Raw genomic sequence first — 27,224 nt, 5'->3', positions numbered from 1 at the left:
GTTATTCCTGATGAACGTGTTAGTTATCGTACCTGTAAGTGGTTATTCCTGATGAACATGTTAGTTATCGTACCTGTAAGTGGTTATTCCTGATAGACGTGTTAGTTATCATACCTGTAAGTGGTTATTCCTGATAGACGTGTTAGTTATTATACCTGTAAGTGGTAATTCCTGATAGACGTGTTAGTTATTATACCTGTAAGCAGTTATTCCTGATGAACGTGTTAGTTATCGTACCTGTAAGTGGTGATTCCTGATGAACATGTTAGTTATCGTACCTGTAAGCAGTTATTCCTGATGAACGTGTTAGTTATCGTACCTGTAAGTGGTTATTCCTGATGAACATGTTAGTTATCGTACCTGTAAGCAGTTATTCCTGATGAACGTGTTAGTTATCGTACCTGTAAGTGGTTATTCCTGATGAACATGTTAGTTATCGTACCTGTAAGCAGTTATTCCTGATGAACGTGTTAGTTATCGTACCTGTAAGTGGTTATTCCTGATGAACATGTTAGTTATCGTACCTGTAAGCAGTTATTCCTGATGAACGTGTTAGTTATCGTACCTGTAAGCAGTTATTCCTGATGAACGTGTTAGTTATCGTACCTGTAAGTGGTTATTCCTGATGAACATGTTAGTTATCGTACCTGTAAGCAGTTATTCCTGATGAACGTGTTAGTTATCGTACCTGTAAGCAGTTATTCCTGATGAACGTGTTAGTTATCGTACCTGTAAGTGGTTATTCCTGATGAACATGTTAGTTATCGTACCTGTAAGCAGTTATTCCTGATGAACGTGTTAGTTATCGTACCTGTAAGTGGTTATTCCTGATGAACATGTTAGTTATCGTACCTGTAAGCAGTTATTCCTGATGAACGTGTTAGTTATCGTACCTGTAAGTGGTTATTCCTGATGAACATGTTAGTTATCGTACCTGTAAGCAGTTATTCCTGATGAACGTGTTAGTTATCGTACCTGTAAGTGGTTATTCCTGATGAACATGTTAGTTATCGTACCTGTAAGTGGTTATTCCTGATGAACGTGTTAGTTATCGTACCTGTAAGCAGTTATTCCTGATGAACGTGTTAGTTATCGTACCTGTAAGTGGTTATTCCTGATGAACATGTTAGTTATCGTACCTGTAAGTGGTTATTCCTGATAGACGTGTTAGTTATCTTACCTGTAAGTGGTTATTCCTGATAGACGTGTTAGTTATTACCTGTAAGTGGTTATTCCTGATGAACATGTTAGTTATCGTACCTGTAAGTGGTTATTCCTGATAGACGTGTTAGTTATCTTACCTGTAAGTGGTTATTCCTGATAGACATGTTAGTTATTATACCAGTAAGTGGTAATTCCTGATAGACGTGTTAGTTATTATACCAGTAAGCAGTTATTCCTGATGAACGTGTTAGTTATCGTACCTGTAAGTGGTGATTCCTGATGAACATGTTAGTTATCGTACCTGTAAGCAGTTATTCCTGATGAACATGTTAGTTATCGTACCTGTAAGTGGGTATTCCTGATAGACGTGTTAGTTATCTTACCTGTAAGTGGTTATTCCTGATAGACGTGTTAGTTATTATACCAGTAAGTGGTAATTCCTGATAGACGTGTTAGTTATTATACCAGTAAGCAGTTATTCCTGATGAACGTGTTAGTTATCGTACCTGTAAGTGGTGATTCCTGATGAACATGTTAGTTATCGTACCTGTAAGCAGTTATTCCTGATGAACATGTTAGTTATCGTACCTGTAAGTGGGTATTCCTGATAGACGTGTTAGTTATCTTACCTGTAAGTGGTTATTCCTGATAGACGTGTTAGTTATTATACCAGTAAGTGGTAATTCCTGATAGACGTGTTAGTTATTATACCAGTAAGTGGTAATTCCTGATAGACATGTTAGTTATTATACCAATAAGTGGTAATTCCTGATGAACGTGTCAGTTATTACCTTTAAGTGGTTATTCCTGATGAACGTGTCAGTTATTACCTGTAAGTGGTTATTCCTGATGAACGTGTTAGTTATTACCTGTAAGTGGTTATTCCTGATAAACGTGTTAGTTATTACCTGTAAGTGGTTATTCCTGATGTCTAACAGCTGAAGCTTGTGGTTGTACTTCAGGAGGTTTCCCAGCTGTATCCCATCACTAGGCATCAGTCGATTGTCAGCCAAAAACAGTTCCATCAAGATCTCATTCATCTTCAAGGCTGCCACTGAGTAATTCAAGTCAATATCACATTAACTATTGAAACGCTCTGAGGACTTCTAAGAATGACTGATAGAGACCTGTAGGAAACGAGTCACAGGATTTGGGAGTATTGTGGGTTTTTATTTAAAAAAAACTTAACTATTTTCTATTTTCTGTTGATGTACGGATGCAATATAATTTAAAAGTAAGGCGTACAGAGAGTGACTGAGACTGATTTAATACACCATATAGACAAACAGACAAACATCAACAACCAGCTTCCGGCGTACAGGTCTTACCTAGTATGACCAGGGGTCTGCCAGACAGAGACGTACTCTCCAGATGTAGGGTGGTGAGGAAAGATCCCATCCTCAGGGCTCGACCCATCACAGGGATCAGCCGATCGTTTAAATCACAGTTTCTTGCATCAAGGAAGAACAGGCATGGTGTCTGATTCAAAATAATAAACAGGCATTCTGAATCTAATTTCCTTTCAAAGGCAACGCATTGTTGTTAAAATTTATCTTTGTAATAAGTGAGGTATTATTGTTAAATAATTTCTTTGTAGAAAACAGAGTATCATTGTCAAACCTCCCTTACACTCTGTCATATCCTGGAAGTCACCCCATATCCAAAGTTTTTATCATAGTCTGATGTGAAATCAGTCAAACTGAAAACATACAGGGAAACAGAACATCAGATACAACCTGAATGTTACCAAGAAACAGATTCTCAGACTGCACTCACCTTCCTGATCATACGGGAACAGGACTGCCACCCTCGCACGGAAATGTTCTTATTGAACGACATGTTGACTCTACATGCAGACTCATAATACTCGATCATGTCGAACAGAGCTACTGATGTCTGCAACAACAATTACAACAAACTCTATCATGTCGAACAGAGCCATCAAAGTCTGCAACAACAATAATTAGAGTTAAAAGCTATTGAGTACAAGCAAGCGACAAGTATAATCATTAAAAATAAAACTCTGTGAACTATCTGAACAATTAAACAGTATGTGTAATTACTGTATATAGGTTGATTACAGTGTTAATGCCAGCAGCATGACATTTGTTATCAAATAATCTTCCTTTATACTTTTATATAAATTTTATGATTAGTTTTATATACTTGCCGTTTCATTTTGTGACATAAAAACATGTTGTGTTGTAAAAACATGTATACTGAACAAAAATAGAAACGCACAATTAAATTATGCAATCAATAGCCTATGATATTTTGGGAAATTTGTACAAAATTTTATATCAATATGAAGGGACAAGTCTACTCTTTACAGTAAATACTGTAGAAGAAAAGTCTGTGTGACGTCACTCGTGTCATCAGTAGTTACTCAAAGTGGGATACCCTCGAAAAACAAAATGACACTTCAGTACCTGGTGTGGGCACCTTTTGCACGAATCCCTGCACGGATTCTCCTACGCATTGAATTCATGAGAACATTTATTCGCCTTAAGCGAATGTTGTTCCATTCTTGTGTTAATGCTGCGATCAACTGGGCGCGGTTAGTTGGGGGGTTTCGACGTTTCCTAATACGCCTGTCCAACTCATCCCACAGATGCTCAATGGGAGACATGTCGGAGCTATATGGGGGCCATTCCAGAGGCTGAACGTTGTTTGCCGTGAGAAAATCACAACAGACTCTGGCAACATGCGGTCGAGCATTGTCTTGCTGGAAAATTAGGTTATGACGTCTGAGAAGTGGAAGGACATGTGGTTGGAGGATCTGGTCTCTGTATCGAACGGCATTGAGTTTTTGATCCAGGATCACTAAGGGGGATTTTGCTCCATGGGAGATGCCTCCCCAAACCATTACAGAAGCCCCACCAAATCTATCGTGTTCAACCATGCATGCGTCGGCGAAACGCTCACCGCGTCTGCGATATACCCTTTTTCTACCGTCTAAGCGATACAGACAGAATCTAGACTCGTCGGTGAACATCACACGCCTCCATCGATGCATCCCAAACCTATTTGGGCCATGTCTGCGCATCCAGTCAAGGCGCACTTGCCGTCTCCGTGGTGTCAGAGGTGGCCCGACATAAGGTTGGCGCGCAATGATTCTCTCGGCACGCAAGCGGTTCCTGGCAGTTTGAGGACTAATGGGTCTGCCATGAGTACCTAACGTATGCGACGCAGTCTCTACAGCAGTCTTTAATCTGTTGCGCAAGTGCGACAATCAAATCGCCCTGTCTTGTCGTGCGGCCGTTACACGCGGACGACCGCTCCTGGGACGATCGGAAACTAACCCAGTAGCACGGAAACGTGTACAGAGATGGTTAATTGTACAGGGGCCAACACCAAACTGCCGTGCGACAGCAGTTTGGCTATGACCATCCATCAACATCGCAATTGCTCTACCCCTCTGATTTTGTGTTAAGCGTGGCATCTCAGTCAATGGCCAAATCGAAATGCCAATGTGGAAAATTAATGTGGCTGATTTTAGAATATTCGTTGAGATTATTTGTTTGAAAAACTCCGGCTTGGCTTGATCCCGCCGCGTGATTAGGATTTAAGAAGCTCACAAAGGCACACAATGACATTGGTCACGCTTGGCTGATTTTAGGGTAGATTGTTGAAAAGGGAGATCGTTCTTGATGTAATACCTGACCAAATATTCCATTATTTCCTTACAGCTAAGGTGTACTGCAGGGGGGAACTTTGTGCGTTTCTTTTTTTGTTCAGTATAGTTTGTGTACCACTGACAACAACATGTACACGTGGAAAGATGACAACATGAATCTGTAGAGCTTAGAGATCGCCTTCTTCAGCTCAAGCATAGCATTTTAGATTGGGCTGCTGCCTAATACATTTGACAAAACCAAAGACTTTAGTCCTTGTTAAAAATGTCTTTACTTTTAGGAAAACTATGCAATGCGAACACAGGGTTTTCATCGCACATAGTTGTTTGGTATTATTAGTTGTTTATGCTAATGAAAAACTTGTCAATGCTGGAGGGGAAGTTATTTTTCTCAACTCTTGTTTCATTTTCTATTTGCATTAAGTTATGATTTGTTGTAAAATAACATTGTATTTGTAGGTTTTGTACTCTTCATTTTACCCTTAAATCCACAACCATTTACCTCACCTACAATAGCACCCGATATCTATGATAGTGCTTTACATCGTCTACAATAGCACCCGATATCTATGGTAGTGCTTTACCTCGTCTACAATAGCAACTGATATCTATGATAGTGTTTTATCTCGTCTACAATAGCACCTGATATGTTAGTGCTTTACCTCATCATCCAGATGACATGCTTCCAAGTCAATACACTTGAACTGCACCCTCCGGAGGACCTCCTCGAGACTTTCACAGTGACGAATGTCAAGTTTTTCAGCTGAAAATGATAAAAACAAAGTTTGTCTTACCTTTAAAATGATAAACTCAAAACTCCTACATGTAAATGTTGAATGACGGCTCTAACTGAATGTGTTCTATAGGATATGTTAAATGTTGATGCCAGGTACCTCTTTACAGGCCTGGTTCTTAATTTCATGTACCAAGTTTCAAAATTCTGTAGCTAAGACAGCCTAATTACAATATACATACCCTTGAGACTAAGGAGCTCATGTCTCTCTCCTGTATTTTGAATACCCTGAAAATCACAAACAAACCATGTATGAATACTTATACATTTATCACTCACAGTGAATGATGCAAATAATTTATTCACAGCAACATATTCTTCCTTTCTAATCTTGTCCTGAACTTTTCAGCATAACCAATATCACTATTTCTACTGTCACACTGGCACAAGAATTTGAACCTGGGACATTTGCTGAAGTATGCATTGAAATCAAATGGTATGAAGAGAAATGTCCTGTCAACATATCAGTGACAAGCAATAACAAACCTGATGTGAATTAACCAACGTGGCACTTATTGCCTCAAATCAGTGATTCCAGCTATATATTTATATAATTTCTTGCTTGTGAAAGTCATGTATGCAAAGTTTCTAAATCAACAGAACGAAAGTTGAAAATGTTTCTGATTATTTATCTTACCTGCAGCTGATTCAAAACTTTACTCAAAGGTCGAACATTATTTTGCTCACATCCATTTCTGTAAGCAGTTATCAAATCTGTGTTGTTCCAGACCTCAGCTAAAAAGATAAAATTCAGTTCTTTGGTAGTTTTTACTTTTATTTGATGTATTAAGCAGGTTTCCTCCAACACAAGTGACAGCGCAAGTAAAATATAAGCTGAAATTAGAAGCATACGGAACATTTTGTAATCTGTATCACGATAAAAACATGTGGACCATTTTCAGGAATTTCTATTCAATCGAAAAGTGATTTGGTAAATATTTCAATGATGTTGTAAAAAAAGGAGATAGAATGTTAGCAGCTGCCTGATGAACTGAAGGTAAACCTTACATACATGTAGTTCATGCTGATTTTACCTGATTTCAAAGGGTCGGTTTTTGTTATAATCCTATAAAGGAAGATATCTGACCTTTTCTTGATCTAGATCTACAGCTGTCAACTAATTTTGTTTGTGACACCATTTACTGTATATCTTACTTTTTCCATTGGAAGCAGTTATAGACTGCCATATTTAAGAATTAATATTGATTCACGGCAGTTAACAGAATAATACTTGGCTGTATAGAAATCTGGCAAAGCAAAACTGCAACGCACATCAAAGTATAGCGTTTGTTTTGTTAAAAACAATATTGAAAACATAAACATCCAACAATTTTAATATTGGTTAAAAATGGTCCGCAGCCATTGACTATATTTGTTGATGATTGCATGATATATAGACCTAATATTCCTATTATATTTGGCAAATATAATTCAACCCTTAAACTTGTGCCATGCACATAAGCCAGAAAAAGAAATCAACAAATGTCTATTAATATAATTACCAACTTAAGGACACAAACTGTAAACACACAGAACAGTTTAATCCAGCAAATACTAATTATGAGTCAATATCTCTTCAAACCAATCATGTAGAGAACACCAACAAAATATCAGCCAGAGCATTAATTAAGATCCATCATGATCAGCTTCTTTTGGAAGAACCTAAGCTTCATGCTTGAGTCGACTGAGAGATGGCAAAGCAGGTGCATACACCACACTTGTCTGATTAACATTAGAACATGCTACCTCGGCAAGGGAACATTATACAGATTTTGGCGATATCCAAATGGTTCACCCTGAGGTTACAGAGACATGCAGCAAGATTTGCAATAAGGGGATTTCAAACTGAGGGATATATATATATATAGTATTATATTATATTAATATATTTAAACTATTAGATTCTACAGCCTACAAAAAATTAACTTTCATTCCAAAGGGCCTGTTTCCAGTAATGTTAATTCTCCATAGGAGCCTGCCCCCGTATAATTTCTTATCTAGCTCAACTACTGTTTTTTTCTTTTCCGAAGAATAATTTTACACCTTTCCGACACCCAGATTTCATAATTTCAGTGAAAATGTATTTTTATAAAGTTGTCAATTTCAGCATCAAAGACATAAGTTCGTAAATAAAAGAAGGTTATCTCGAAATTGTAATTCGCAACATAGTATAAATTTCTTTTGATAAATATTTCCAAAACATCGTGTTTATTCATAAAACATAAAAAAAAATATTCTCGGATGAAAATGCACTTGCAGAGACACAATTATGAAGAAAAATGCCATAAAATTGCAATTTTCTCCCGTTATATAGTTTTGGATGCAAATTTCCATCAGAAAATCGGATAGAGCTTTACTTGTTTCATATGTGTACCAAAAATCAGCTAATTCCATGTGGTGGAACGTTCTCATATCGCCGCCTGAATGTGGTTGTAAATTGAAAGAAAAGGGGAAATGAGTAACAACCTTGTCTGAAACCCTATTATATAGCTTATTATATACAAACTTTTATATTGAATATCAGAGCGGATATTTTCATGACAGTTTTATGATGTGTAACGACTAAATAAACAGTATCGATATAAAGATTTACACTGAGGACACCCTGATACATGAATACTGTTCTATCTCAAGTTGTCCTCTTCTGAATTTTCTGATCGTGTGGCCTTGTACATTTATCCGTATCTTCTTGTCTTTGTCTATACGTTTACGGAATCATTGACTCGACGCTAGCTATTCTTGTCTCACTTTCCTTGTTTTATTGTCCCATCTCCAAAGCGTTGTGGCTCTGTCAGGGTTGGGACCCTGACTTGTCTCACTTTCTTTGTGCCTGCCGACCACGCCACATCGAATAGATAGATTATCCATATGAAATACTTTATTTTGTTCTAAGTAATCAATCAATTCTGCGCTTCTTGGAGGTATTGAATGTGATTTATTATATTGTCTTGTTATTTTGTGTAATTAGTTGTTCGTTATTTATCACACATTTTCGCATAATTGTACCAAACTACTAAGTATTAGCTGTTTACAGCAATCATCGGTGGCTTGCTATTTTGTTACTTTATCGACGCTTCATAAACCAATCGTTATTGTTTCAAGATGGAGGGTAAATGTGTTGGAGAAGGGTGTCAAGTATACTTCAAGAAACGTAGTGGCAATAAGAACAGAAGTGCACGCAATGTAAATAGTCCACAATATAAATGGCTCCTAGATACGCTGGTGCAACAAGGATTGATGTCAGCAAAGGAACAAGCACTTATTTGCCAGAAGTGCTACATGAAGTATCTTCGGAACAAAAATCAGCCTGAACCTGAACCCGAGCAGAACCAGGAAATAGAGGAAGAAGACGACTCCCCGTCCCATATCCTGCCGTTGCTGACCCTTCATGATCTTTTGAATGGATCATCTTCACACAAAAAATGCTGTCTCTGTCTTGTTACCTTTGCAAGAAATGGAACAAAATCATCAGTCTTACCAAAACGTGCAAGACATCACCTGATCTATTCACACAAACTGTGGTGTCCCACCTCATCCCGCGTCTGCTCCATTCACCTTATTGGTAACGACTTAGATCCGTCTACAGAGGTTGTCCTTGATGGTAGAGGTTCCTTGGAATCTCAGTTACCATCAAAATCGTCCGAAATCATTAATGACCTCCTAGAGGTGTCGCACGTCCTTTCACAGAACCAGTCTGCGTTTACAATAAGCTTTTCTTCTCTTGATGACTCGGCATGCATGGCCTGGACAGGTTGGTCCAAAGATCAGTTCCTCGAAATCCACTCGCACTGTTCCCCATATCTTTCATCTGGTATATATACCAAGACTACACACGATGCTCTATTACTGTTCTGGGTAAAACTGAAAACCGACATTTCCTGGAGTCAGTGTTCTTCTCTTTTTGGAATTTCCAAGTCAAGTGTGTCCAAAACTTTCCACTCCATAGTACAGGCATTAGACACATCGATAGTCCCACAATTTCTAGGTCCGGATCACTTGACAAGAGAACAGTTGCTCGGGCACAATACTGTCTTTTCAGAAGCATTTTTTGGAGATAAAGCCACTGCCATATTAGATGGCACCTATATTTATATCCAGAAAAGCTCCGACCACAAGCTCCAGAGAATGTCCTACTGTGGCCAGAAGAAGAGAAACTATCTCAAATTCATGAGCATCGCCTTACCAGATGGCTACATTCTGGACACAGTAGGACCATTCACTGGCAGCGAAAATGATGCTACAATTACAAAAAAAGTCATGGACAAGCTAGTTACTTGGCTACAACCAGACGACAACGTTGTCGTTGACCGAGGTTTTAGAGATGTCCTACCAGTTCTCGAAGCCTCTGGCCTCAATGCTAGCATGCCGTCATACCTGAAACCCGGTCAAAGTCAACATTCTGACGTCCAAGCAAATCTTGACAGAACTATCACCAAATCGAGGTGGATTGTGGAATCCTATCATGGTCGTCTGAAACACTGGACGTTCTTCCGAACGCAATTGGTGTCTAACAGCTTTATCAATGTCATCGAGGCTTTGCTTCGAACCGTCACAGCCTGTCTGAATGGTATTAGAGGACCGATCTACCAGAGATCTCCAGAGAGAGATGCCAAAGATAGGCTAATGGCTGAACGTATGAAGGACCGTTTGACAACACCGAATGGTTTAGCTCAGAGAGTCAAGACAGATCCGGATCTATCTAGACGGGCAAGGTCCGAGTTTGTCAAGATGGATGCATCTTCCGTACTGTTTCCCCGTCTCGATCTTGATTACTTGAGAACCATTACGTGTGGAACGTATCAGATATCTCTGGCTCCTGGTTACATCGCCGAACATTTAAGTGATGACGGAGACTATGAGGTGTGGCTTTACCAGCACTCCCCAGACCTTCTCCGATGTCAAATACATTCTCGACACAAAAGCCAAACGAAATATAACGTTTGGATACGGTTCACCGTTTCACCCGATGTTGAGGCCCCAATAAAGGACTACTACTGCCAGTGCCCAGTTGGAGAGAGAACGATGGGAATGTGTGCGCACATCTCCAGTATCTTGTACTACCTTGGGTATTACAGGACGCTGGAAAACCCTCGACCATTACAACCACAGGTAAAGAAATTCCGACAAAACTTGAAATAGTTTTCCATGCGGCAACGGAGTGCATATGTCGAAAGTATGTTTGGGGCTCGATATGAAAGATCCCCGTTACCATGTGACTAACCAAACTTATAAATATAGGTATTATACAATCGCCCGTAGCTATGAACACTCCCGTAAATGCGAAAACCAACCAAAATCATAAGGAACACGTTTTGTTTGTTGTTCTGTCTATTTGTCAGCCAATGTCTTCAACCACGGGGACTTGTGAAGTAGCCATCTTGGATTTTTTTTATGAAAAAGTGTTTCTCTCACTTTTTTTCATATCTGTGTACATATTCTCAACATACCGAGCAAATACTCTCGTTTTTTTGTTAATTATCTAAAGAAAGTCGAAAATCGGCAATTCAACCATAGGCTAATTCAACCCAACATTTGAAAATGTTCCACCACTTACATTTTGATGATTTTTCCTCTCATCAATAGCATATTACGTACTGTTTAATAGGATAAAAATTGGTTTGCATCCAACGCCCATAAAAGGGTGTATTCTCTAAAAAACACAGTTTTTGTGTCTAAAATGTTATCATCGAAAATGGCATTTTTGAGATTGTTTCTTCCATAAAACAGCCAAATGGCGCGATGGAAACATGATTTTTTGTCACAATCATGCCATGAATGTATTCTTTACGGTGACCATCATTTGATTAGATTTTCATTAATATTTTACATAACATGCACATTTTATCAACACTTAGACAGCTTCTGAAAGGTACAACTTTGAGGAGCCATAAAAAACAAACCAAGTGACCTAAATCTTTATACTTTATAGATTTGTGACCACAACGGCATGGGCAATGCACCACCAACAAGAAATTTGAATCAGAGAAGGGGCCGTTTTGGAAACCGGCCCTTTCTCCGATTTCCAAGGACCACCTACCTGTACATGGAACGAAATACCAAATGACTTGAAGATTAGTTAGCTTTGAGGTCAAGCATATGCATATATACAACCGGGTATGGACCTCCTGACTCAGATCATTGGCCGTTTTTAAGTTATACTAAAAAAAAATCAGTTTAGCCTTTATTTCTTTAAACATTGAAGTTTTGAGGATTGATTTCTGATCTTAAAAAGTATTATTTAATCACAATGATTACTTTGTACAAAATCATAAGCACAACACCATTTGTAAAGAAAACAAGTTGGTGAGAAAAGATGATAGTATTTCTATGGATGAAGCGAGAAATGCATTCACGCTAACAGGATATGTCCATCCAAAGATGTGTACTGACTACATGGATATCAAGACAGTAAAATGGTATGAAATATAGACCTTGAGAAATGTCATTTGTCATTTGACAGATCTCCCATTTGACATTTACCATTCTTCCAGGGATCAGGTGCTTCCGAATAGGTTGCTAGGGCGTGTGGTTCGCGAAAACATATATTTCTCTTCGTTGTCCCTATCTTTTTGTTGTCTCCATCATGCGTATCTTCGGTCGAGTTAGATTCAGCACCTGTAGCAGATTTGTTTACTTCCTGCATATCCGAGTCGTCCATCGAGGGGGCAGTTCCACTTCCAGCTGGCCGGACACAGCGAGTATCCCCCGTGTCACTTATGACGACAGAGTCCGCAGTCTCTGAAGAATCCGTCATTTTCTCCTTTTACATCTTCGTAAGTTCATTTGTTTCAAACCACTGGTTCATTTGGTATAAAATGAAAATAAATAATCTACGTCTAGCCACCTCATCCGACTCGTGCATCCTCCATGTTTGCTTCACGCAAGCGCACTTGACGTAAATTAAACAAAGTTGTGAACGGAGAATTGATTGGTTATTTCAACAAAACATTAACCAATGATATGGCAGTTCTCATAACCTCTTTGGCGGATTTTTTGAAACGCATGACGGAAGTTGCAGATTTGTTTTTGTTTTGAACCCATATTTCACCGAAGAAACATGCAATAGGAAAATACATTTGGCAATTATTATCAAGCAAGCGGGTAAGATAAAAACTTAAACAAATAAATGTATGATCAGGACCGACAAAGTATATAATATATAGGGTATATATTGTCCATGAACGATGACTATGGTACCCCGTCATTTCAAGAAAGATGATCAGTGTTTTGTTATGGAAATCTGTTAGTCATATCACATGCGAAACTGCGACATATTGCAGAGACATCAACCTGTTGATGGAGGCAATTACTGGAAGAAGATCTGTAACCAGACTGTCGGATAATGCTATATTTCGGACCGTCATTGGGGTCCAAACCCTACGGAAAGAAATTAATGTAACACAAAATTTGGCACATATGTTCCTACTTTCTGTTTGCATAAATATTGCTTCCCCTAGCTATGTTGAAATGTTATACTCCACAGAGACCAAAATGGCTTTAATGCGGAGGGAATTGTCTTATCTTGTCCTGCAAGGTTTGGTTTCGTTTGTTTGTGTTTTACGTCCTTTTAACAGCTATGGTCATTTAAGGACATGCCAGGTTTTGGTGGTGGAGGAAAGCCAAGTTCCTGGAGAAAAAACACCGACCTACAGCCAGTACATGGCGATCGACTGCCCCACATAGGCCTTGAACCTGTCACCAAGTGGATGGAGAGCTAGTGGAAGTAAAATATTAGACGCCTTAACCACACGCCCGTTAATTGTCCTGCGAAGCAGAAGATTCTCTTTGGTATATAGTTACATAGAGAGTAAAATGCTCTCTCCTACTATAAAATACATAGAGGATATTAAATGGCTTTCCGTTATAATACCACATGTACACTGTTCAGTTCTGTCCTGTCAATGATTTCCCTCCTTGGATAAGGAGAACCTCCAGTTTATTGGAGTAACAAACAATATTTATAGTGGATCCCTTCACCATAAAAGATATTTACACTCATTTACACACAGTACATGATAAAAGTTCATGCTAATGACTATTGCACAGGTTAAAATTGAGAGTATTGAAATAACAATAAACTGGTGGTGTCACGGGCAAGCGTTATTACTATTGTAGCAGAACTGAACTGGCTGGGATGATTGCTGGTGACCAGGTAGCTCAATTGGTAGAGCGTCCGTCTAGAGTGCAGAGGGTCCTGGGTTCGAACCCCTGGTCTGGTCGTGCATATTTCCTCTCCTGTTACAGTGGTGCCTGTGACCATGCAACCCTTGTTTAAAGCATTTGGTGTACTGCTTGGCAAGGGTATGCCCCAACCTGGGTTGTAAATGTAGCGGAACTTGACTGGGTCGATCATTGGTGACCAGGTAGCCCAATTGTTAGAGTGTCCGTTTAGAGTTTGAAGGTTCCTGGGTTTGAACCCCAGTCTGGTCGTGCATTTTTCTTCTCGGTTACACTTTTTATGTTCTACCTCGGGAAAGCTACTGTAGTTTGTTTGGTCAATGCACACTACATGTACATGTAGCTGGTCTTCAATATCCCATGAATGGATTGATCAAATACTCTCATATTGGTAATTGTACCTATAAAGTCTACATGCTTTTGGCTAATAAAGAATGAATGAATAGTAATTTTGGAGTATTTCAGGTAGGACTCCCTTAGTTGGTTTCTAGGTATAATGTTCCAGCTTACTGAAGTCAACCACAATGTTGATTATCCATCAGAATATACAATGTACTCAATGAGCCTGGATATGACTGGCATCACAGATATCCCTCTATATGAAGTTTATCCCCTTTCTTCTTGCATATAGGTGTTATTATTCGGGGATGGATCCAGAATTTGTTCAGGGGGGTGTATAACCATTCTAGATTTCCAGTTTATTTTGCGACAAATGTGGTCTAAATCATATGACATGTTGCACAAAACTAAGGTAGATACCGGTCTTTGCCCTTTACTTTTTCAAGGGTCTATATCAAAATCTTTCTTGAATTCTGCTTTTTCTCTTGTAAAATGCAAGAGTTGAAAGAATAATTAATGTATACATTTTATTTTGGTAATTTATTTATTTCAATTCTCAAACTCTTTGAAAAGATTATCCTTGTTTGCTTTCTGATAAATATGCTACTGTTGCTATCTGCTAGTTTATCATGCAAGAAAAAATTATCGGAATAGACTTTATTAACATAAAAAGATAATATCTTGTCCCAACATGAAGTGATAAAATCAGTGGGCACAGGATACTGATCACCTTTTAGTAGAGTAGTTCATATATATTTATAAAGAAAACTCAAGTGCAATATGTATTTAATTTTGGCATTAAAATTATAAAATTGCATGGATAAACGCTACCAATCATTGGATCCAATGCTTACCAGGTATTTATAACAAACATGGTTTTAATGTGCTAACGTCTATTTACTGACATTCAATTCAAGATATTTTATTTTTTCCAAAAGGATTAGACAACCGGCTTAAACTGATATATAAGTCTTTTCCAATTCCGGTTACAGCATGTGATATCAACTAGGCCTGGTACTTTATTTACTGCCATATTTCTCTCAAAATGATTCCCGACTTTAAAGCATTAAAATGTTATGTCAGTTCTTCTTGCAAGCGTAACACCTATGCCCTGTGGCTATCAAGGACCATTGACCATGCAGGTAAAAAAGTCTGTATCATGGTTCACTGACCCATTTAATTGATGCATGATTGGAAGATATCAATTATATTGTCAACACTTGTATCATTAATTCATTCTTTATTACCTTAAACCTTGCAGTTTATCAGTACAGTGCATATATATACAGTGCAAATTATACAGTACAGGTACATGTATATACAAACAAAGAATACAACACTCCGACCATGCATACATGATACATGACATCAGCTTTAAACCTGGTGGAATTGGTTGGGACGTCGGTATGTGGCTTGGACAGTGTAATACACAACTAGAATCACTAGTCACATACGCTGCCCCCCCCCCCCTTTGGATCCGCCTCTGTTAGTGTAGTATATTATGCATCAGCAATCTGTAGAATTTATGTGAATGTTATTACTTCCTATATTTCTCTTTATAACTGTCTCACATTTATGATCTATCCAGATTAATGCATACACATGCACATTTTACTATAGTATTAAAATGGCCAACTGCATGTGGTATCAAAGATTTACCAGACAATAGAAGTTAAGGATTAATTGAGACATTGTTTTGTTTACAGCTGTTTTTAATTTTCAGCTGCAGTATTTGGCCAACTTGTTGTCAATCATGCCTAGAGGGAAAGCTTCAGCTGCTGGTGCTAGTAATGGTAATATTTCTTCTTTTATTTTGTGTCTCCTAGTCATAAGAAAGGTATTTATACAGTACTAGTACTTATAATATATAGGAAACAAAGTCCTATTTGATAAAGAGGACTCTCAGGATTATTCTTTTTCAACAATTTACTGTCTTTTTAAATGTGAAATTCTCTCTTTAAGGTGCCAAAAAGCCTAGAGGACCTAAAGCTCAGAAATTGCCAGATTCCTTTGCACATGGGACGATTCTAACAGATCTACGGAAAAAGGAATGGAAGCTTGGAAAGGAGATTGGTCAGGGAGGATTTGGTCTCATATATCTGGGTAGGAGCATACGCAACAGTGCTAATTAGATACCCCAGTAGTAGTAATAATCAAATTTTATATCAGGACTTTTAAATAGGAGTGTTTGTTTCTTATTTGCTATTTTATATGTCTGTTAATTGCAATTTATGAAATATAAGAAGTGCAATATAACAATTGAACTTGTTTTATATCACTAACTCATCTAGATCTGGCCATCTGATATTTTCTCATACTTTAATGTGGTTTTTAGCATGATTGTACTTGGGCATATCATATTTTATTGGGGCCCTGCTTCAGAGATGCGTGTGCCCTTTACTAATACTAGTAATCATGCTGTCCGTCTGTCTGTCCACAATTTTGTTTCTGAAGATTATTTCAGAAACCAAAAGACTAATTAGGGCCCCGTATCGGAGCCAAGGTGGATCTCTGACTTTGACCCTGGCTCTTGATGGAGGAGGTATATAAGGTGAAATAAAACAAATCAAAGCTAACAAATGAGTATTGCACCGGTATTTACATTTCTGTTAGCCCAGCCAATATGGAGGTGGAAGGAAACAAGACTCACATCATAGTACATGTAAAATGTGTATTTTGCTTCCTTGCGATTCTTTTTGAAGTCCAAATGTCAAACGTCAAGCTCAGCTGTATGGGCAGATTGCTTCTTGATGATTATGGGGGATATATTGCCACGAGACGGGGCCCTTACTGACTTGTCAGTGTTCTAGTCTTTTTGAAATTTGATAAGGTGATACACTGTGAAATGTAGATGTGCAATAGGGGTTTAAACATTTTGTAAGGTTACTGTTACTAAAAATAGACAGTTGGGGGATAAGCTGTGATATGTAGATGTACAAGAAGGGTTTTAAAGTATCAAAGGTCAAGGTCAATGTTTCTAAAAAAAAAGAATGTGGGGGAGGTGGTTACATTTCTTATCTCCGAGAATCCAAGACTGATCTTTTGACACGGTGATAGACTGTGATATGTAGATGTATAATAGGGGTTTAAACAAGTTTGTTTTTAAGGTAAAAATCAAGGTTACTGTTATTAAAAATAGACCGAGAGGAAGGAGGTCAGTCAGGCGCATGGCAGGGCCCTTGCTGACCTGTATGTGTTCTGGTTTATTTTTTAAAAAGCAAATGTTTCTGATTTGTGACAAGCCTACTATAGAGTGTACTCCACTTGTAGATTGCTGAAAGATGAAGGAAATAATTGATAAAAATAAATTAACATTTTCATGCTTAATTTAAAAAAAACAAAAGCTAAAGTATCACTGCTCAGTATGTATATTAATATGATTGTAGATCTGTATAACAATCTAAAACATTTATGTTTATTTAATATATATTTCACTCTTCGCATCTTTTCTTTCTTTTTCCAGCAAATGAAAATGGATGTGCTGTTGAATCAAATGCTCCGTATGTTGTGAAAATTGTAAGTTTTGTAAGATTGACACCTATACTGCCTAACACTTAGGCAGATACAAGATACAAGATTTTTTATTTAGAGTCGTATATGTTGTAATGGGATGTGAGCCGAGTGTAAGATTGACAGCTATACTGCCTAGCACTAAGGCAGATGTGAGCTGAGTGTAAGATTGACAGCTATACTGCCTAGCACTAAGGCAGATGTGAGCCAAGTGTAAGATTGACAGCTATACTGCATAGCACTAAGGCAGATGAGAGCCGAGTGTAAGATTGACAGCTATACTGCCTAGCACTAAGGCAGATGAGAGCCGAGTGTAAGATTGACAGCTATACTGCCTAGCACTAAGGCAGATGAGAGCCGAGTGTAAGATTGACAGCTATACTGCCTAGCACTAAGGCAGATGAGAGCCGAGTGTAAGATTGACAGCTATACTGCCTAGCACTAAGGCAGATGAGAGCCGAGTGTAAGATTGACAGCTATACTGCCTAGCACTAAGGCAGATGAGAGCCGAGTGTAAGATTGACAGCTATACTGCCTAACACTAAAGCAGATATGAGCCGAGTGTAAGATTGACAGCTATACTGCCTAGCACTAAGGCAGATGAGAGCTGAGACATGCTCTCATTTTCATGTTTCATTTTGTTAAAAAGGTTTAAATCATTGGCATAAAAAAATCTACTAATGTCTGTATGGAATATTTGAGATACTTCCTTTATTCATTTAAACTTTGAATACCTGTATAATTGTACATTGTATAGCTGTAACGTTAACCCTGGTTAGCTGTACATGGTAACACTTACCAAAATGATTTTTGTTTTTTACTTAATTTCAGGAACCACATTCCAATGGACCATTGTTTTGTGAACTTCATTATTATCAAAGAGTAGCCAAAGCAGACATGAGTAAGATGTGCTTTGATTTATTTAAGACTTGTTCAAAGATTTGCTCATGTTGATTACAAACTAACAAGTTGAATTCAATGGAAACATTGAAGGTACAGACAAAAGATGATGTCTTTTCTGTGATGGAACTGCCATTATTGGTAACAAGTAAATCATGAACAAATATCTGCTCAGATGCACATGTTTATGTACAGTTTAAAATTTAGAATGTGAAAGTGATATACAAAATGCCCTTACTTAGATGACACCGAGTCTTGTGGTTTTCAGGAGAAAAACATGTTCGTAGATAATTACCAGCTCCTTTGTTTTAAGTGTGATTCTGTTGGATCAATAATTTGTTGTTGTTGTTGTTGTGAGGAGGCTGCTTAAAGTTTTTCCTTGTCCTTGTTGATTTAAAGTTGAAGCATGGAAAACACAGAAGAAGCAAAAATATCTTGGATCGCCAAAGTTTATTGGGACTGGTTCCTACATGCGTGACAACGTACAGTTCAGATTCATGGTCATGGAGAGGTTTGGTTCAGATTTACAAAAACTATTTGAAGGATCAGGGAAACACTTTGATACACATACAGTATACTGCCTGGCACTGAGAATGGTAAGTAGCAGCAAAAAGGTCAAGATAAACTGACATGAGTGATGTACTTGTGCAATAATTATGTCTCCCCTTCGAATGAAGGGAAACATATTGTTTTAGTTCATGTACTGGTTCTTTTTGTTCTTCTTAATATTAATTGTCCAGGCCATAACTTTTAGGCTGTTAAAGATATCTTGATGAAACTTGTGGTATAGCATCACCCACAGGCGGTGTGCAGTGAACTGTCAATAGGTCACCGTGGCTTTGACCTCAAGGTCAAAGTAAGCCCATAATTTTCAGTAACATATAGTCTGTTCTGTAACTTTTAAGCTATTGAAGATGAAACTACTGCTTCCAGGATGGCCTTGGGGTCTGCCCCACCCTTGGAGACTTAACCCCTGGGTCATAACTTCGAAATGGTTAAGATCCTCACCCCAAAACTATATACATGTATACAATTGTTGGGCATAAAGAGACGAATGCAGTCATGATATTAGAATTGACCTCAGGGTCTGCCCCACCCTTGCAGACTTAACCCCTGGGTCATAACTTTGAAACAGTTGAGATCCCCATCCCAAAACTATAAATACAAATGCTGGGCAAAAAGAGACGAATGCAGTCATGATATTAGAATTTATCCTGGGGTCTGGCTACAACCCTAGGGACCTAGTTTCTGAGTCACAGCTTGGAAACAGATGAGATCCCTAACCCATAACCATAAAAAAAAATTGTTGGGCATGAAAAATCTAATACAGATATGCTTCAAGGATTGGCCTTTGGTTCTGGCATATTCCCTTGGATCTCATTCGGAGAAAATTGTGCGTTGATAGCTTAGATACCCAGGTGAGCGATACAGGCCCTCTGGGCCTCTTGCTTGTTCACAAGTACAAGACTGTAGTTTTGTGCTTATTTAGGCCCATGTTATATATTGTCCTCATGTTTTAAACTCATTAAACATCATTAGATGGTGAGCTGTTGAAATTGCCTTTCATCTTTGGTCAGTTGTCCATCCCTTAACAGTTCTTGTTGTTAGGATAAGAGAAAAAATCAAACTATCTAGAACCAATGAAGGTCTTACAATGGTGGACACCAGGATCCCCCGGGGACTCATGTTCTACACAGCTTTAGCTTATGCTAATCTATCCCACTTGTTTTGTTGGCTAAATTCTCCTTCAATGAAATGTTTATTAGGTAATTACCAAAATACAAGTCCACAGGATGAGGAATAGACAGCAGGTGTTTGGTTCTGTGTTTTGAGACATAATAATTCTCACTCTTTTGATTTATATAAAGAAAGCAACTTACCAGTAGTAAACCATGCTTCCCGTTTTCATTTCCAATAACAACAAGTTTGAACATTGATGTGTGTTTAACAGATAGATGCCTTGGAATACATACACCACAATAGTTATGTTCATGCCGACATAAAGGCTTCCAACATTTTACTGGGCTTCAGAGGCGGCAAGCAACAACCTGATGAGGTAAGTCACAAGCAGGGTGAAGGTATTGTTTAGCTTGTCTTCATTTAGTTTACAAAAACAACTTGAATAGAACCTGGGGCACAGCCCCTTCTTTTTGAGCTTACTGTGCTCCGCTGCAAAAGACCTGTTCTAGATAATGACTACTCCTTATAGACAATCAATGTGGGTCAGGAGTGCTTTAATATTTTACTTACTTTAAGTTAAGTGGGGGTTTTGCCAGTTTTCTTTGGACAGTCTTCAGAAGAGTGCTTCTTTATTTACCTTCAACATTCTTAGAGGATGGTTTCTATATTTTCTGAGACAGTTTGGGAATTCTTCTTTATGTTAAGACTTAAATGGATTGCTTCCTTGTTAACCTTAGACAGGTTTAAGTTAGAATGTCCCACGTTATTCTCCATGTTAACCTTAAACATTAAGGTAGAATGTCCCACTTTATTCTACTGTATACAGGCCTTCAAAGTTATTTTCCTGTAAAATTTGTGTTATTTCTTCTATATTCATACAAAGACAGTTATAGATTAATTGTGGGACTTTAAAGTAATCGAGGACATTATTAATATCATCTTCAGAAATGATGAAGATAAGTATTAATATAACAAAAATCCTGACCAAAAAAAGAAAAAAAGAAATAAAGTGTATGATAATTAATATATTTCTTTCGTATATATATCTCACTGCTATGGTAAATGGTCAAGGAACTCCCAAATAAAAAAAGGCCAAACAGAATGAAACTGTTCAATTTCTTGATTGGAGATACAACACAAGAGTGCTTAGAACACTTTTCTTTTTTTTCACCATTTTGAGTGAGTGAGGAATGCTTCTATCTGTTATTTTTGTTAATAGGGGATTAAGAAAAAAGTGAATAGTCTCCAGGTGAATCATAACATCTGAGCTTAGGATTATGCCACCCTATGACAATATACAATTGCTGGGTGCACAGCGTTGGGCCTAATCATGCTTTAGATTGAAATAAGCATGTGGGTTTTGCTCCTTCCTAGATTTAGTCATTGTGTCTCAACATGAAACACCTGAGATATCCCACCCTACAACTAGACATGCAATTACTCAGCATGAAGAGATGAACTCATAATGATAACCCCTGAGGACTTCGTCTTTGCTTGCTCTGCATGAAGAGATGAATAAACTCATACCGATAACCCCTGAGGACTTCGTCTTTGCTTGCTCTGCATGAAGAGACAAACAGTACCGTGCTACCACAATTAGCCTCTGAGGTATAGACCTGCCACTGCTGACTTATTTTCAATATTACTTTTATTACATGTAAGAATATTTTATCCTGATACATGTCTCTTTGCTTGGTGTTTCATATTCAGCCAGCTTTGGTTTGCATTATATGTCTGAAGTAATTAACTTCATCAGAACAGTTTGTATTAATACATTGAATCGTATACTTGTATATGACAGGAGACAGAGATGGTTATTCTCAATTTTTTGTTGGTTTAAACATTGAATATGTTGGATTGATACCCATTTTGTCAGAAACTGAATATAAGGTGACTCCTTATGCACCTTGTAGGTGTACCTTGTGGACTATGGACTTGCTGTGAAATACCAGATAGATGGAGTACACAAGGCATATAAAGAGGATAAAAGGAAGGCTCACGATGGAACCATAGAGTTTACCAGTACCGATGCTCACCTGGGAGTAGGTAGGTACCACACAGTTCTCTAGTACTGATGCTCACCTGGGAGTAGGTAGGTACCACAAAGTTCTCTAGTACCGATGCTCACCTGGGAGTAGGTACGTACCACACAGTTCTCTAGTACAGACACTCACCTGGGAGTAGATAGGTACCACACAGTTCTCTAGTACTGATGCTCACCTCGGAGTAGGAAGGTACCACAAAGTTCTCTAGTACTGACACTCACCTCGGAGTAGGAAGGTACCACAAAGTTCTCTAGTACTGATGCTCACCTGGGAGTAGGTAGGTACCACAAAGTTATCTAGTACTGACACTCACCTGGGAGTAGGTACATACCACAAAGTTCTCTAGTACTGATGCTCACCTGGGAGTAGGTAGGTACCACAAAGTTATCTAGTACTGACACTCCCCTGGGAGTAGGTACATACCACAAAGTTCTCTAGTACTGATGCTCACCTGGGAGTAGATAGGTACCACAAAGTTCTCTAGTACTGACACTCACCTGGGAGTAGGAAGGTACCACAAAGTTCTCTAGTACTGATGCTCAACTGGGAGTAGGTAGGTACCACAAAGTTATCTAGTACTGACACTCACCTGGGAGTAGGTACATACCACAAAGTTCTCTAGTACTGATGCTCACCTGGGAGTAGGAAGGTACCACACAGTTCTCTAGTACTGATGCTCACCTGGGAGTAGGTAGGTACCACAAAGTACTCTAGTACAGACGCTCACCTGGGAGTAGGTAGGTACCACACAGTTTTCTAGTACTGATGCTCACCTGGGAGTAAGTAGGTACCTCAAAGTACTCTAGTACAGACGCTCACCTGGGAGGAGGAGGATACCACACAGTTCTCTAGTACTGATGCTCACCTGGGAGTAGATAGGTACCACAAAGTTCTCTAGTACTGACAATCACCTGGGAGTAGGTAGGTACCACACAGTTCTCTAGTACTGACACTCACCTGGGAGTAGGTAGGTACCACACAGTTCTCTAGTACTGACGCTAACCTGGGAGTAGGTAGGTACCACAAAGTTCTATAGTACTGACACTCACCTGGGAGTAGGTATGTACCACACAGTTCTCTAGTACTGATGCTCACCTGGGAGTAAGTAGGTACCACACAGTTCTCTAGTACTGATGCTCACCTGGGAGTAGATAGGTACCACAAAGTTCTCTAGTACTGACACTCACCTGGGAGTAGGTACGTACCACACAGTTCTCTAGTACTGACGCTCACCTGGTAGTAAGTAGGTACCACACAGTTCTCTAGTACTGACGCTCACCTGGGAGTAGGTAGGTACCACAAAGTTCTCTAGTACTGACACTCACCTGGGAGTAGGTATGTACCACACAGTTCTCTAGTACTGATGCTCACCTGGGAGTAGATAGGTACCACACAGTTCTCTAGTATTGACACTCACCTGGGAGTAGATAGGTACCACACATTTCTCTAGTACCGATGCTCACCTGGTAGTAGGTAAGTACCACACAGTTCTCTAGTACCGACGCTCACCTGGGAGTAGATAGGTACCACACAGTTCTCTAGTACTGACGCTCACCTGGGAGTAGATAGGTACCACACAGTTCTCTAGTACCGACGCTCACCTGGTAGTAGGTAAGTACCACACAGTTCTCTAGTACCGACGCTCACCTGGGAGTAGATAGGTACCAGACAGTTCTTACATACAGACGCTCACCTGGAAGTAGGTACGTACCACACAGTACTCTAGTACTCACCTGGTAGTACTGTATAGTTGCTTATATTGATGAGGGTTTAAATTTTACAAATTTTGGGAATTGATCAAACTCTGCGAAATTTTGTACTCCAAAAACTTAAGAACATGGCCAAAACATCCTGACTTCACTTGTCTGTAATGCCAGTTGAGTTGAGGTTGATCTGTCTAAACATCATGTTGAAAAAAAGTTATATAGATAAAATTTCTTCGTTGATATTAAAAAAATAAAATGTGGAAGATACTTTTTAGAGGGAGGCCCAAATGATGTAACAAAAGTATTAATTCCAGACACAAACCCATGTCAGATTTATACTTTCATTAAATTCTACAGACGATGAAGCCTACTCCTGATATTTGTCTTGAAGCATGCTGTGATGAATAGCTATCAGATTTATTCAAAGAAATAGCCTTGATCCACTTTCAATGTGACACAGGTCAAATTATTAAAACTTTGATGTTATATTCAACCATTCAGAATCCTGCATTTGTTCCATAGATTATTCAATATTATAATGAAATTTCAGTCAAGTACCAGAGAACCTTCAAAATCCAGTTAATTTCCATAACATTTTTTTTTCCTACAGCACCATCACGTCGAGGTGACATGGAGATATTGGGTTTCTGTTTACTACAATGGCTGTGTAGCCGTCTTCCTTGGGAAAACAATCTAGCTAACAAAGACTATGTAGCTGGGGAGAAGTTCAAGTAAGTAGACAGTTGTTACATGTTGGAATAATGCATAGGAAGTTTTGAATTTGAGTTCAAGGTCTAAGGTCTTAAAAATGCTACAAAAATATTCTTCTTATGTATTGGCACGAACATCAAAAAGCTGATTATAGTGTTCTGTAGTTTATATAATAGTAAATTACGGGAAGTGAGAGATCCAACGTCCGTGCAAAGAGTTCAGTAGAGTTCTGTGATGCCCAGCAGGCGAATTCCACAAGGAATACTAGAGTCCGGCCGTAGTAGTAGAGTCATCTATTTACCTAACTGTTAATAGTAAATTGTTGTTTGTCAACACTTTCAAATCTTCTTCAAATATTTCTTCTGTCTTGTTCATACAGATACACCAAAAACATTGCCAGTTTGATGAAGGCATGCTTCCCTGATGGTGGCGTACCTGGTAAGTACAAGGCCAAACTGATGGTGACGTACCTGGTAAGTACAAGGCCAAACTGATGGTGGCGTACCTGGTAAGTACAAGGCCACACTGATGGTGGCGTACCTGGTAAGTACAAGGCCACACTGATGGTGACGTACCTAGTAAGTACAAGGCCAAACTGATGGTGGTGTACCTGGTAAGTACAAGGCCAAACTGATGGTGGCATACCTGGTAAGTACAAGGCCAAACTGATGGTGGTGTACCTGGTAAGTACAAGGCCAAACTGATGGTGGCGTACCTGGTAAGTACAAGGCCAAACTGATGGTGGCGTACCTGGTAAGTACAAGGCCACACTGATGGTGGCGTACCTGGTAAGTACAAGGCCACACTGATGGTGGCGTACTTGGTAAGTACAAGGCCAAACTGATGGTGACATACCTGGTAAGTACAAGGCCACACTGATGGTGGCGTACTTGGTAAGTACAAGGCCAAACTAAATGTACAACATACAAACATGCCCACAGATTTCGTGTAGGCTTTTATATAGACAGATATTTTTACTGGTCAGATATACAAAATGAATGTAATGCATCAAAATGATAGTTTGTATTCATTGTTAAACCTATAGATAGCATATGGAGGTCAGCATTGTATTCATTGTTAAACCTATAGATAGAATATAGAGGTCAGCATTGTATTCATTGTTAAACCTATAGATAGAATATAGAGGTCAGCATCTACTCTGACAAAACAGTCTACAGACATTCAGTGCATTCCCCCTTTTGCGTAAGTTTAAAATGTAGGGAAGTTCCTTATGTAGTACTAGCCGTGTGTTAATTTTGTTGTGTAATCAACGATCGCTTTCAGAGTCACCATTTGAAAAACACAATTTGATCTTATAGACTACGGTTCTGATTTTGGTGATACTTAGGTAGGGTCTATTGACTGGTGATTAGAAATAGAAGTGGTTGTTACAGTACTATTTATGTTGATCAGAAATCCATTGTGGCTCCCATGAGGGGCCTTTAAAACCATTGTCAGATAATACCTCTTCAAAATTTAACATACAGGGCAAAGTGGTAAAACTCGGCAAGAATGATCAACTTATAGTCCTGATAGTGTAGTGTTACTTTTTGGGTAAATCCGAAAGCAAAATGTCATTTTGATTTCCAATGTTTAACTCAAACTCAATCATACAGGACAAAAGTTGAAGAAATTCTCAGTATTTAATCCTCAACATACATTCTTATTCACATGTTGATAAGAATTGCTATATAAACATACAAATGTACAATGCTCATCTTGGATTTAATTGTAAACTTACACTAAACGTAAACTCCAGTATAATAAGAAAGATTTCACTGAAACTTTGAGAAGGATGAGTATGTTGGTCCTGACTAACTTACCAAGTGTTATTTTTTGTGCTAGTCAAGCATTCCGAATAACAGGTATTTTGGAAATGTATTAAGTATCAAAGTTATTACTGAAATTTAATAGTAAACATCCCTACATGATCCCATATCAAGCATTAGTATCTTTTATAAGTATTTGCAGATTCAGTTCATTAAAATGTACAAGTGTTATGTTGCATTGCAGTATTACCAAGTTACAACCTTTTGGTCTCGTTTCTTTTTGAATTATATAGATGAAGTACAAAAATACTTTGAAATGGTGAAGAAATTGCAATATGAAGAATGCCCCAACTATGAAGGCATGAGAACGTTATTCAGAAAAGGCCTCAAAAGTCTGGGAGTGAAGGATGAATGGAAACTAGACTTACCACTTAGTGGACCTGTCTCACCAAAGGTAAGAATCTCTGAGAGGACTTGTCTCACCAAAAGTAGATATCGCACAGTGGACTTATCTCACCAAAGGTATATGTCTCACAGATGACTTGTCTCACCAAAGGTAGATATCTCACAGCGGACTTGTCTCACCAAAAGTATATGTCTCACAGAGGACTTGTCTCAACAAAAGTAGATATCTCACAGTGGACTTGTCTCAACAAAGGTATATGTCTCACAGAGGACTTGTCTCACCAAAGGAAGATATATCTGAGATAATCAGTCTCACCAAAGGTAGATATCTTACAGAGGACTTGTCTCACCAAAGGTATATGTCTCACAGAGGACTTGTCTCACCAAAGG

At 38.6% G+C, this 27,224-nt stretch overlaps 2 protein-coding genes across 4 annotated transcripts in view; one reads left to right on the top strand and one right to left on the bottom strand.

Moving 5' to 3' along the window:
• LOC110442584 overlaps positions 1–12,468 on the bottom strand; it is a 48,145-nt gene extending 35,677 nt beyond the window's left edge. Inside the window, exons 1-7 of the mRNA XM_021486265.1 lie at positions 12,072–12,468; positions 6,229–6,326; positions 5,774–5,819; positions 5,461–5,561; positions 2,941–3,060; positions 2,493–2,643; positions 2,073–2,218 (exon numbers count right to left, since the gene is read on the bottom strand). Coding sequence (XP_021341940.1) covers positions 2,073–2,218; positions 2,493–2,643; positions 2,941–3,060; positions 5,461–5,561; positions 5,774–5,819; positions 6,229–6,326; positions 12,072–12,345 — 936 coding nt within the window. The 5' untranslated portion in view covers positions 12,346–12,468. The remainder of the gene's footprint in view (positions 1–2,072; positions 2,219–2,492; positions 2,644–2,940; positions 3,061–5,460; positions 5,562–5,773; positions 5,820–6,228; positions 6,327–12,071) is intronic.
• Positions 12,469–12,577: 109 nt separating this feature from the next.
• Positions 12,578–27,224, top strand: part of LOC110442581 (serine/threonine-protein kinase VRK1-like) — a 19,697-nt gene continuing 5,050 nt past the window's right edge. For 2 of the 3 annotated variants that reach the window (XM_021486260.1, XM_021486261.1), the window contains exons 1-11: positions 12,578–12,692; positions 15,832–15,901; positions 16,071–16,211; positions 17,572–17,624; positions 18,450–18,519; positions 18,918–19,114; positions 20,470–20,574; positions 22,112–22,244; positions 24,560–24,680; positions 25,040–25,098; positions 26,723–26,883. In XM_021486260.1, coding sequence (XP_021341935.1) covers positions 15,862–15,901; positions 16,071–16,211; positions 17,572–17,624; positions 18,450–18,519; positions 18,918–19,114; positions 20,470–20,574; positions 22,112–22,244; positions 24,560–24,680; positions 25,040–25,098; positions 26,723–26,883 — 1,080 coding nt within the window. In that variant the 5' untranslated portion in view covers positions 12,578–12,692; positions 15,832–15,861. The other variant, XM_021486262.1, reaches the window with a different exon arrangement.

This window comes from Mizuhopecten yessoensis, unplaced genomic scaffold (genome assembly GCF_002113885.1).
Source record: "Mizuhopecten yessoensis strain PY_sf001 unplaced genomic scaffold, ASM211388v2 scaffold716281, whole genome shotgun sequence".
In the NCBI taxonomy this organism is placed as follows: Eukaryota; Metazoa; Mollusca; class Bivalvia; order Pectinida; family Pectinidae; genus Mizuhopecten; species Mizuhopecten yessoensis.
This window is presented reverse-complemented; position numbering and strand designations above follow the sequence as displayed.